General features: G+C 44.2%; 1 protein-coding gene across 1 annotated transcript in view; it reads left to right on the top strand.

Moving 5' to 3' along the window:
• Nucleotides 1–12,375, top strand: part of AMFR (autocrine motility factor receptor) — a 30,404-nt gene that overhangs the window by 11,888 nt on the left and 6,141 nt on the right. Inside the window, exons 8-12 of the mRNA XM_055818672.1 lie at nt 1,544–1,654; nt 4,654–4,844; nt 6,498–6,601; nt 8,552–8,686; nt 10,305–10,388. Of these exons, the coding sequence (XP_055674647.1) occupies nt 1,544–1,654; nt 4,654–4,844; nt 6,498–6,601; nt 8,552–8,686; nt 10,305–10,388 (625 nt within the window). The remainder of the gene's footprint in view (nt 1–1,543; nt 1,655–4,653; nt 4,845–6,497; nt 6,602–8,551; nt 8,687–10,304; nt 10,389–12,375) is intronic.

The following is a 12,375-nucleotide window of genomic DNA, read 5'->3' as shown; positions in this document are numbered from 1 at the left end:
CCTTTAAGGGTCTCTTCCAACCCAAACTATTCTATGAGTCTATGTAGGATTGACTTTTACAATAGCAGTATTTCTGGTAACGTGTTACTGGCCACAAGAGAACTCCCCTGGTCCAGTATTTCTTCTCCTCTATTCTCTTGTATCCTAGCGTGGTGGGGTGACATGAATTCTGCAGACCCCTGCCTGTGTTGGTTGTCAGATACTGTCTTTGGCTATGATAGAAAAATGATCTTAATTTCATTGGCCCATACTATTCAGTTACTGCCTGAAATTAAATCAAAATATTAATTAAAACCAGCTGAGCTTTAAGTATGTATTTATTAAATCTGAAGCCAGCTCTAAACAGACTCTGTACTTGTAGGGGAGCTGCGAGCACACTGGGATTACTTCAGTCCATCCCCATGTAGTGAGGCAACAGAGAGAAATGGAAGGGCCTGCTAAAACCTAGCGTTGTGCCAGATGCTACTGTCTCTCTCATCCAATGTTTTCATAACTCAGCTATGTCCTTAATAATTTTAAGAGTTACGGAGAATTTTACTCTTTCTGTATGTCACTGTACCATTTTCATTGTGGACTTCAGTGGGTTTGACTGGCTGTGATGCCTGCTGCTGTAGTCCAGATAGAGAGGACTGACTTCTCTGGAAATTGCCGAGGTTTTCATTGTGACAAGTCATTTAATGGCTCTGATACCAGGTTAAGAGCTGCATAATAAAGTTTATCCCCAATACATTATTTCTTTTCAGTAAGGTGCTGCTGCTGAACCCCTTTAAGCTGCTCACAAAGCTGTTTGAGTTGCATGTGACTCAGACTTCTTGCCTGAGTGACTTGATGTGTTTTTGTCATTCTGATTGTTCTGGAAGAACCACATTCTAGCTTCTCCCTGAAGCTGCCGATGGCAGCGAGCTCCCTGTTTTCCTGTAGTTGTTCTTCAAGCGTATTGCACACCAGCAGCACCACGAAATGGTGCTGTGCTGCTCTTCTCTGTATTGTCCATGTTTGGGTACTATGTAGTAGCTCTTGCATGGCACTGTAGTTTAAAAAAAAGAAAAAAAAATGCAAAACAAAACCGAAAAGCTACCTGAAGACAAATGGGGATTGGCAAAATCTGAGGCCAGAATTAGTCAGACCATGAACGCTTAGGGTTTCAAGCAGACATCTTAATGGGTACAGCTATAAAAACTCATTTAGAAAAATGACGTAAGCCGAATGTATGCAGATTATAACTTGAGGTTCTCGATGTAATGGTCATACTTCTTGGAAGATACTAAGTCAAGGCTTTGTGTAGTTAGGGCGTAAGTGGAGATGTGCAAAAAAAAAAAAAAAAAAAGTGCCCGTAAGAAGGCACGGGAGGGGTGTGTGTCTGTCTTTCTTTGCAGTGTGGGTCTGACTTATGGAAAAAAATAACAAGCCTGCTGGCACACCTTTCCCAAGGAGAGGTTGAGGTGGAGGATAAGTTTTCCTCTGTGCTGGGATTCCCTGGCTGGGAGGCCATGCCAAGCTGACGAAGTCATTACTTCTGTCTCTTCCTTTTTCCTCTTTGTAGGTTTGCAGTTGCAACACCAGAGGAGCTAGCAGTCAACAATGACGACTGTGCCATTTGTTGGGACTCCATGCAATCCGCACGTAAACTGCCTTGCGGCCATCTCTTCCACAGGTGCGTTTCTGGGGTGGGGGAAGGTGTGCCTGACTGTAGAAGGGGAGGGATTGAAAGTTACAGCAGGGGTAACAATTACAGAGCTATCAGCCAAGCTGTGGATGCTTTCCCACCGAGTGGTCTTGGTCTGCTTCTAATAACAGAGTACAAGTTGTGTTCACTTGACTCATTTTCATGTTTGAGTTGCTTCACTTGGTGCATTTTGTTTCCCCCCAAACTAAGAGCATGCGTCTTGCCAGCTGATGGGTTAGTGTTGCCTTATGGTGTCTCAGCTGCAAGTCTGTACCCTGCCTTGCTGTGTAACTGCTTGGTAAAGCGTGCTCTTTCCCCCTTTACTTCATCCTATGCATCACCTCTTCCGTGAGAGTATGTTGCTTTTCAGATGAGGGAGAAAAATTGCAGTTGGATTCTTAAATACCTTTCAGATATCAGCTTGAAAGAGAAGAAAATGGGGAATATTTTTATACAGTGCATCCTTGCACGGTGATGGGCCCCCCAGGAGGGTTGTGGAGGCCAGGTCTGACTGTCTGATTTCATGGGAGGATGAGTCTGTCAGGGCTGTAACGGAGGTTAATCACATTAGCTGAGGAGGTCCCTCAAGCAGCTGGTGGTTGGAACTGGGAGGCTCTTGGCCAAAGGATCTGTCTGTATACTGGTTTTTACACTCACTCAATAGTGAGTAGTAGCAGATGCTTGTGTAGACAATGTGCTGAGCTAGATGTGATTTTGTTTTTTTCTTAGATCTTTTGTAGTAGTGCTTACATTTTCATGCTTGTGCTTAAAAATGAAAGGAGATGCGGGGATAGAGTCAGGAGTTTCTGAAGTGCCATGTGGTTAACATGCATGGCCAGTTAAATTGTCCCTGTGGTGTCGTATGAGCAAGTTCTGTGCTGCAAATAGCTTTTTATTTTTCTGGTAACTGTCAAACCAGAGGTTATAATCTGTGTGCTAATTTGTTGTCATTTATGACAAACTTTGCCATAAATATTTATCTGTGTTCCAAGAAGTCTCTAATGAGATAATGTGCCTCTGTAGCAGAAACTCCTCTTCCAATGCTGCTGAATCATATGAATATTTAATCACCTACTGAGCACTTGAGAAGCCCAGGGTCTTCTCTTTGGAAAGTTATCTTCTCTGTATCTAAAAGGATCCTTTTGTGTGTGTGTGTGTGTGTTTGTTTTTTTTTTTTTAAGCTAAGTTACACTTAACTTCCTTAGTGCATTTAGGGAAGGAACGTGTTACAGTGGATGACTTACACTTGCATATAAAAGCAGTTGTAAATAATCGCTCTATTTACAACCCAAGAATGGTTTCTCTCCTCATAAAAGCCTGGTGATTTTGCCAACAGGCTGAACATTTTGTCCATTCTCAGTTACATGGGATTTTTTTCATAGCCATTTATTTTGAGTAGAAGAGAAGGTGGCGGGGAAGATTCACATTGCTGAGATCAGCTTTGTGCCTAAATATTAAGGGAGTGTGATGGGAGCAGGTGTCTAAATCTTTTAGGCTCTGTTGGAACCTTCTCCTTTTACCTTTTAAGAAGCAGTTGGCTCTGACATGTTGCCAGCCTTGGCCTCTTGTTAGTCATCCTTCTGCTGAGGTGTTCTAGGTGCCCGAGTCCCTCTGCCTGTGCGGAACGAAATGGGTATAAGCTCGGCTGGCTTGCTGCAAGCCTTAGGGCTTGGTGCTGATGCAGGCTGGTGGGGTCATGTCCATTCCAGCATCTCGGTGCTTGAGCCGTGGAGCAGCAGCAGCGTGGTGGTAGCTTGTGTCCCTCTGGGTGTCTCACAGGTGACCTGTTGCCTACAGCTCTCACAGAGGTTTGAGTTGGCTCTGTGCAGGGTGGTTTTGCTGCAGTCATGGAGATGAAGCTGGACAGCATCGGCAGTGCTGACATGCTGCCTGTGCTGATGGAAGCTGGTAGATTTTTACTATAGTGTTTCGGTTGTTTCTGGGAAACCCGTCGCTATAAATTCTGAACACTGTGTATCCCCCTGTTTAAATATGATGGAAGACACTTTGGCAATATGTCTGTACGTTACAGCTTCAGGAATTGTGTGGAGTGCTTGTATCCTTGGTGTTGCTGTAGTCCCACAGCTGGGGACTTGCTCTGTCAGCCCAAACCTGTGATCTGTGCCTTTACTCTGCAAATACACAATTTGGGAAACAGGCTTATTTAACCTTTTTGCATGTCTCTACCTTTCTAAAGTGTTTTGAGTGCTTCTGCTGGAGAGAAGCCCACCCTGCAAGCGTGAAGTATGTGTTGTCATACTGAGATCTGCTCAGTTCTTCCGTACTGAAAATTCAGTTTAACTTGACAACAGATACCTCTGGTGGGTCAAATCCATCTGAATCAAAAGGCAGGCACAGCTCTAAGTGTTTAAACCTCCATTTCAAACGCTTCTCACTTTCTGCCAGACAGCAAATGTTCCGAGTTAAGTAAGCATTGCAGTGACACAGCACTCATCAGCATTAATAAATCTCTTTAGAGAGTTCCCAGAGTGGTACTCGCTTTGGTGGTGGTTTGGGTATTGATTTTTTTTCTAAGAGATATTTGAAAAACTTTGGAGGTGCCATTGCCTCATCACACTGGCAGGACTGCTGTGAAAATGAGTCAGTATATATTCAGTATTTGTCCAGTTTCTGTCCTTTTTCACTTGGGGATGGTGAGAGAAGAGAAATGCTTTGTTTCCCCTTCCAGGCAAAACTTGCTTGTTCAGAGCTAGAGGGGCAACAGACTTGGAGAGTGTTTTAAGTTTGTGATAAATCTGCATGCTTGTTTATAAAAGTGAACACTTGGAGTATTTTCAGCTGAAAAAAGCGAGAAACCTGTGCCAGAGTTATCGGGGGCTCATCAAGTGTACCTCTCAAATTATCTCCAAGCAGCCCTTGTGTTGATGTTCTGTACAGGATGTGCTGCAGCTGCTTGATGTACTCGTGATACTGATGTCTTGGAAAAACGCTGCAAGCTCACCATATTATTACTATTTTCCGATCAGCTCATGCCTGCGGTCCTGGCTGGAACAAGACACGTCTTGCCCCACCTGCAGAATGTCTCTTAATATCACTGACAACCATCATGTGAGGGAGAATCGCCAAAGGGAAAATCTGGATGAGAACTTGGTCCCCGTGGCGGTAGCAGAAGGCAGACCGCGCTTGAACCAGCACAATCACTTCTTCCACTTTGACGGTGAGCTAAGCAGGTTTGACATCGGATTTTGTTGCCCAAATAAGCGAAGGGAACAGCCTTCTCTAGAAGGGCATTCTGTCTGTGCTTCAGCTGAAACTGAAACCGTGCTTCTGCTTGCATTTGTCAGACACGTATGTGTTTGTTACGGGCCTTTTGCAAGAGCTCAGATGTGTGTTTCTGAGGTGGTCCAGAGCTACAGAGATTTCCTGAAAGACTTTGTACAAGTGCTCCCTTTTTCTTGATTTGTCGTGCTTAGCAGCTGTAATACTGGCATTTATTCATTGCGTGCCATGTTGATGAGCAGAACGAGAAATTCATGTGTCTGTCTTTTTTTACCCAGTGGCAGTTAATCAGTGACAAAGTGGAAACAAACCTCTGGTGCAGTCTAAAAGTTGATCTTTCCCCTATCCCCTAGCTAATGTGAGGTTGTCAAAAGTCCGTTTGCCACTGAATTTACAAGAGACTTGCAATGCTGGGTTAGGTGCAGAAGCTTGTTCTTGGAATCTCGTAACCAGAACAGCTCTCTACATGTGTTTTTTTCAGTGGTGTGTTATAAGTACTCACAAAGCAGATGTGATTTCAGACCATGACGAGTTCCGTGTGTGCCGACAAACTTGTTCTGAAAGAGACATTTTCCATTACTTATCTTCCAGATTATTTTATAGTTTTGGTATCAGTGTGTGCTTGTCATCCACAGCTTCCCACATTTTTGATGGCAGTTGTGTTGTTTCTCAGTAGGTTTCACTAGTGCAAATACTCAGCTTTGGGCTCTGTCCTGGTGGAGCTCCCAGGATGCAGCTGAGATGCTGCAGACTTACGTAGCGACCCGTTCTTTGTTTGTGCTGGTTTTGCAACCTTTGGAGCTTGTGGGAGGAGAATAATGGGCAGAGAAGGGTCAGACATTTCTGGGTACACTGAGACTGGCTGATAGCTTCTTGCATGGCTCCCGCTTCTGGGTTGGTTTAAGACTCCAAAAGATATTTGTATTTCAAGTACTACTCTGTTTTTTTGACAGCTGTCCTCCCCAGTGCTCTCCTGTGGCTTGGAGACCTGCAAAATTACTGTGCAGGCAGAAGTGGCATGGAGCAAACCCCGTTTATTTAAATAGAAACACAGGAGGAGGAGGGTGCTGGCCATGTGCCCTACGCTGTTGAGCCTCAGCACACACTCGCAGCAGTCACTTTGCTCAGTTACTCCGTGTAGTTGTAGTAATACTTTCACAGTGATGCCAGCCACATAGAGCTGACCCATTTTGGGACCAGATGCAGCCTTTTTAGAAGCTGTCCTGTTCTTAGTAAAACTTCTGGAGTTATAAATGTATTCCAGAACTGAATTTGGCTCTGGATTATTTTAATTTTCCCTTTAATGGGAACATTAAAACAAGAAAACAAGGTTGTGTTGTTTTCTTGATCCTCTTCTGTCCCTCAGATTGTTAAGCCACGATGACAGTGTGTTTGAAGAGAGTATTGGCAGTTACTGATTTATTCCAGCCATCTCCAGGTTTGGGAGAGCTTAGGGATGGATTGCACTGCAGAACTTTCCGTATGTACCTTATGGAAATGTGAAGACTTGTGCTAAATACATGTAGAAGTACTTTGCCTGCTGAGAACCTCGTATCCTTGCTTGACTTTCTTGGTGGTTTCTTCCTCTCAGGCTCTCGAATTGCAAGCTGGCTGCCCAGTTTTTCAGTGGAAGTGATGCATACTACGCACATCCTTGGTATCGCACAAGCCAGCAACTCCCAGCTTAATGCTATGGTATGACTGCTTTAACAGTTTGCACCTCGGCCTTCCTCTTTGTGTTGCGGGGGGGAAGGAGGTAGATGGAGAACCTAAGGGGGAGGAAGTCAAAACAGTGTTTAGGTGCTACGGGAAAGCTGTTTTTTTGAGACGAGCTTTGTTTTAGTGAAGTTAGGGATGTATGTTGATTGGAATGTTGAATCAACACAGATTGATTCACAGCAGGTCTGGAGGCAGGTAAATGAGGGAGAAAAATTACATACACTTTCTGTGTAGACAGGCAGAATTTCTCTCAGCTTGCTTAGTGCAACTTTAGCTTTTTTTCTTATCTTCACTTACAACTCGGAGTAGCAACGGCTGTGAGTCTGTAGAGAATTTAGCTGTTGGTCAAGTGGTGACTAGTCAAACCCATTCTATGGCTTTTGATTTTATTTTTTTTAAAGTGTTTGTTTTTAATAGCACTAAGCTCCAAGATAGCTCTTTGTGTTTGAGTGTCTTGTCAGCATGAGACGGGGGTCTCTAGCACAGTCAGTTCTTGCTGATTCACGATGATAGTAGGAGTGTTGAGGGTGACGTGCCAGGTCTGTTGACCATACATAAACACTCTGATGTGTTACAAAAAGAGAAGGATACAGCCTCACGGAACACACTTAGTTCAGAACTGCTGTTTCCTTTGAGTTCTTAGAGCTAGTGTGTGCTGTAGCACCTTAATAAACGTTCGGAGGTATCTGATCTCTCCCATAGCCTTCACTATGGGATATCACAGGATATGGCCCCGATTTTTAGGGGGTTTGTGGTAGGGCAGGCAGGGAGCAGTAAGGTGTTGGCAGTTGATTTACTAGCACAATATTCAGGAGCTCTCCATCTCAGGTCAGTTTGGTGTTTCTTTTACTGGACACAGTGACATCAGTGGGCTTCATTAAAGATGAGTAATAATTCCTTAGCCTTGTGTATTATTAGAAGTACATTATCAACTTACATTAAAATGCCTGCTTTAATGGAAAGGCCCAAGTTAGCAAACTGTTGAAGTGTTACACATTTTTAATATAAAATAAGTGAAATTCTCCTTTGCGTTACTGAATAAAAACCTGGGGAAGTGTTTCGAGGGAAGGGCCTGAGGCTGAAATGCTAAATCAGTGTTTTGGTCACACGCTAGTACAACGGAGAGTTAGGTTTGCTGTAGTTGCTTGTGTTTGAACTCACCGTCAGCTGGTCCATTGTTTTTGCTTTGCTCTCAAAACTCCTTCCACCCTTGCTTTCTTGTTGTTCTCATTCCCCCCCTCCCGAAACGTTCAGCATTAGTTAAAGTATGGATTTTAATATTTAATGATGTCTAGCTGTTAGACTCTAAAAGCATATTACTTATCTGCCCTCTTATCTATTTAATTTGCGTATTATTTAAGTAACTTGAAATTCAATAGTAACAGTTCCCTGACAGCTCAGTTTAGTTTAGTTGAGCTTTCAGACCCTATTAAACTGGTTTGTAGGTAGGGTAGCTGGAGAGAGTAGGTTATTAAAATTTTTTCCACTTGTCCTTAACAGTACCATTTTGGAACCCATTTGGGACAAAGAAAAATGATTTTTTTTTTTCCCTTGGTGTAGATCTAACTTTCAGTCACTTGTGAATTTTGTATAGATCTGTATTAAAAAGGCTGTCATAAAAAGAGGTTTGGGAAGCTTTTGAAGCCTTTGTGCATCTACAAGCGCTGTTCAGGAACCTAAATTTTCAGGACCATGTGGTGTGTCTACAGGAGTTGCAGTTTTGCTGTTGGCTTCAACAAAGTGTTGCCCTATAAGTCAATGCCAGAATGGTTTTTCTTTCTTGTTTTCCTTTCTGTGTGTTAGTTATTGTAACGTAACCAGCATCTTTGAGCTGTTCATTTTTTAAAAATCTCTTTCTCTTGAGATACTCACCGGCTAACACTTACTTACTGCTGATTCTGACTGTGTAAACCTTGCTTTCTGCAGGCCCATCAGATTCAGGACATGTTCCCTCAGGTTCCTTACCACGTAGTTCTGCAGGATTTGCAGATCACTCGTTCTGTAGAGATCACCACTGACAACATCCTAGAGGGACGCATCCAGGTGCCTTTCCCCACACAGGTAAGTCATAAGACTGTGCACCTAAAATGCCTGGCTGCCTTAGCGCAGAACTGAGCCTGTTAATGAGTCTCGCCAAGTGAGGGGAACCAGGCAGGCTGAAGCCCTGCTGAATCCAGCTTAGCTCAATGCAATATTAAACTTCAGATTTTACTTGTGGGAAGATGTTGCAATCAGAAGCACCAAACCCGTTTTGGCAGTTTAGTGTATGTTGTGTCTCCGTGTTGCAACATCTGACTGGATTGGAATGTCTCACGGTGGTGCGTGTTGAGGAACTCATCTGTTCCTTGCTGTGGCCCTTTGAAGGCCTTTTAATGTATTTATTAGGATGGGTCTGGGGTGTGATTTAGCATTATCCATTTGTAATAGAGGTGCCCTGGTTTCAGCTGGGATAAAGTTAATTTTCTTCCCGGTAGCTGGTGTAGTGCTGTGTTTTGGGTTTAGGATGTGAACAACGTTGGTGATACACTGATGGCTGAGTCATTGCTGAGCAGTGCTTACACCAAGTTCAGGACTTCTCAGCTTGTCGTGCTGCCCTGCCAGTGAGTAGGCTGGGGGGACACACAGCTGACCCCAGGCTGGCCAAAGGGCTGTTCCATACCATGTAACGTCGTGCTCAGGACATAAATTAGGGGGAAAGCTGGCTGGGGGCAGCTGCTTGGGAGCTGGCTGGGCATCGGCCACTTGGTGGTGAGCAATTGTTTTCCATTGGCATCACTTGTTTTGCTTGGGTTTTACTTCTCTCTCTTTGTTATTTTCCTTTTCATTACAATTTATTACTGCTGTTGGTGGTGGTTTATTTCATTTATTGCATTATTCTAATCTCAGCCTGTGAGTTTTCTTGCTTTAACCCTTTCAGTTCTCTCCCCTGTCCCACTGTGGGGGAGCGAGCCAGCGGCTGTGTGGGCCTTAGTTGCTGGCTGGGGTTAGATCATGGCATCAGGGTATTTTCTTTATGAAGGAAAGTCAGAGTCTATCACCCGTGCCCTATAGCTTGGCCCTGATTGATGTGATTGGACTGCAGGATGCGCGAGGTGCTTGCCTGTACAGTCTCAAACACATTATGTAGTGAAAAAACATCAGGATTTGTTTTCTCTTCATTTAGTCTCTGTGAATGTGGTATATTTGGTTGTGTACCAAAGATATATTGAAAATGTCCTAGCGAGGCTAGAGACAAATATTTGCTCGCTTAAAGAGGCTCTTCTCAGTCTTGTGCAGAGCCTTTAGAACGTTTCCAGTTGATTTCTCTGCTGACAGATAATTGAATTGTACCACTAAGGAAGGTTTTCTGCAAAGAAAGGAGTCGGCAAGATGATGCCTTGTTCTTAATTAGTGATAGCAGATTTCAGTCAAGCAGTCTGGGGACCATGTTTCTGTTAATAAGCATATTGAATTCTGGTGCTGTGCACATCAGATAATACTGTTATGCGGAGTCTGCTTGTGGGGAAGCAGAGAGAATTCTCTTTCAACGCAGTGCATTCTGTTTATTGCTAAGTTATCTGTTTCTAAATTGAACATAACGCGTGACGTTGCAGAGGGCAGAGTTTGAATGTGTTCGAAGAACTCGTTTTTGTTTTGCCATTTCACATGCTGTATTAAACCCATGATGTTTGCATTTCAGCGTGCGGATACCATTAGACCTGCATCAAACAATTCTGTGGAACGGCATAGTAGTGATCAGGAGGATACCGAAACTGTCACCCAGGTAATTTGGCATAAAAAGCACAAGTAGAAGCTGCATGCACAGGTAAGTGCGCTTGGTTCGGTGCCAGGTCGGGTTGGCGGCAGCCCTTCCTTGTGTTTCACACCAGAACTAACGCTGTCCGGCAACTGAAGTAAGGCTTCAGCATGGTGCTGCTGTAAAGAGTTATCTGTGTGCTTTTCTTTTTCCTCCGTGAAGAAAAGTGCTCTCAAGCGATAGAACAGAAAAAGCCTGTGTCTCTGGTCACGTCTGGTCAGGCCCATGCCCATCTGTGGAGCATGAAGAGCAGGATGCATTGCTCTTCCCCTTCCTCTTCCCATTCCCATTCTGTACGTCTCCAGACGTTTCCCTTAAAATGAGTAAATGAGTAGTATTTGTCTTCTGGGTATAAGAATTCTTTTGTGTTCTGGAGGAAGCACTTGGAGACGTGGGGAGCTTTGGTGTGAATGGGATGGGATACAAACAGGACCAAGACATAACAGCCCTTGTACATCTAAAGCGCGATAATGGGTTTTGCTGTTCTTCACTAAGGGCTTTATTGAACAGCACGTGCTAGCTAAATTGTGGCAGGCAGAAAAAAAAATAGCCTGCAAGCAGAGTAAGATCTCATTCCACTTTTGTTTTCTGTGACTGTAGTAGCAAAATCGTGAAGGTTTCTGTTTTATAAACCTCTGTTTCTTCTGGCTTAGAGGAAATATGTGAGGTGCGTGACTTTCTGCCTCTGCAGCCTTTAATAACCGGAACAGCCAACCCACTGCTGACCTGAAACTGAACTGGGGCAGTTCCCTCGTCCGCCGGTTGTAGGACAGAAAAGACTTTCATTTGGTTTGATACGCAGCTGAGGCTGAAGAAGGGGTGATGGGGGTTGGTACAGATGTTTGATAAGGGCCTGGGGTAGGAGGTGCAGAACTGCAGGAGTGAGTGTCTTGGTCTTGTTCTAGCAGCTCTAACTTTTTGTGTTAACTTGAAGGTTTTGGTGGCATTTTCCTGTTCTTTAGGAGTAATAATTCCCTTTCTACAAACGGTATCTAACTATTATCCTTAACTTGGTACCGATTTCAAATCCCACTTTGAAGGATTGTGTTGCTGTTCACCTTCCTTTCTTTCTGCCTGGCACTCTGTGTGTCTCTGTCCTTCCTTCTACAGAACCTGAAAAACCTGGGAGTGGTGTTCATACGTCATGTTGTTGAGCACGTGCTCTCTAATAATTGGTGACATCATCTTGCTTTGAATTACAGCTGAGCACTTATCTCAAATGATGTGTTTTAGCTGGAACAAATGGTGGTTTGGATGGAGGATGTATTTTTGTTTTGTAGCATAGCACAGGGATGGCCTGCAGGTATGTGAACAGTTGGGAATTTCCTGCAGCTGAGGGGCTGGCGATGGCTGTGGAGGGGGGAATGAACTGGTGGCCTCTGCACGGGTTTTCCTGGGCGGATATTTACTGTGCCAGGTGGGATTTGTAGGCAGAGGCTGAAGCAGGAGACTGAGACTGCCATGCTGGAGGGAAACCTGCTGGTGGGCAGTGGTATGAAAGCTCCGGTTGCTGCTGTCCTCCTCCTGCTTTGTAAATGCTTTGTGCATTTAGTACTCACTTAGGCTGGCTTCAGGCAAGCTGATCACCCTTGTTACGCAGCCACAGAGATCTGCCTCCTTGCTGCTGACAGTGTTTCTGTTGTGGAGAGAAGACTTGGGAGCCTAGGGATGCCCCTTCCCTAGGAAACTCCCGTCACTTTTATGTCTCTGGGATTCTGAGTTCAGTTTTTAACTCAGTACCTGGTGTACTGTAGATGTTCTCTTTCTCCTTGCCAGAACAATATGTTGCTGTAGTCAGTCAAACTTGTCTGTGTGGAAAGGTCTAGCTGCTGCAGCAGGTTGCACTTGATTTCTAAGAAGCTTTTTAAATGCAAGTGGGAAGCAACTCATCATCTCCGGGTAAGACTTGAATTTCCAAATAGTGGAGAGATGGAACTTGGCACCGTATGATACA

The sequence above is a fragment of the Falco peregrinus genome, chromosome 14, assembly GCF_023634155.1.
Source record: "Falco peregrinus isolate bFalPer1 chromosome 14, bFalPer1.pri, whole genome shotgun sequence".
Taxonomy (NCBI): Eukaryota; Metazoa; Chordata; class Aves; order Falconiformes; family Falconidae; genus Falco; species Falco peregrinus.
This window is presented reverse-complemented; position numbering and strand designations above follow the sequence as displayed.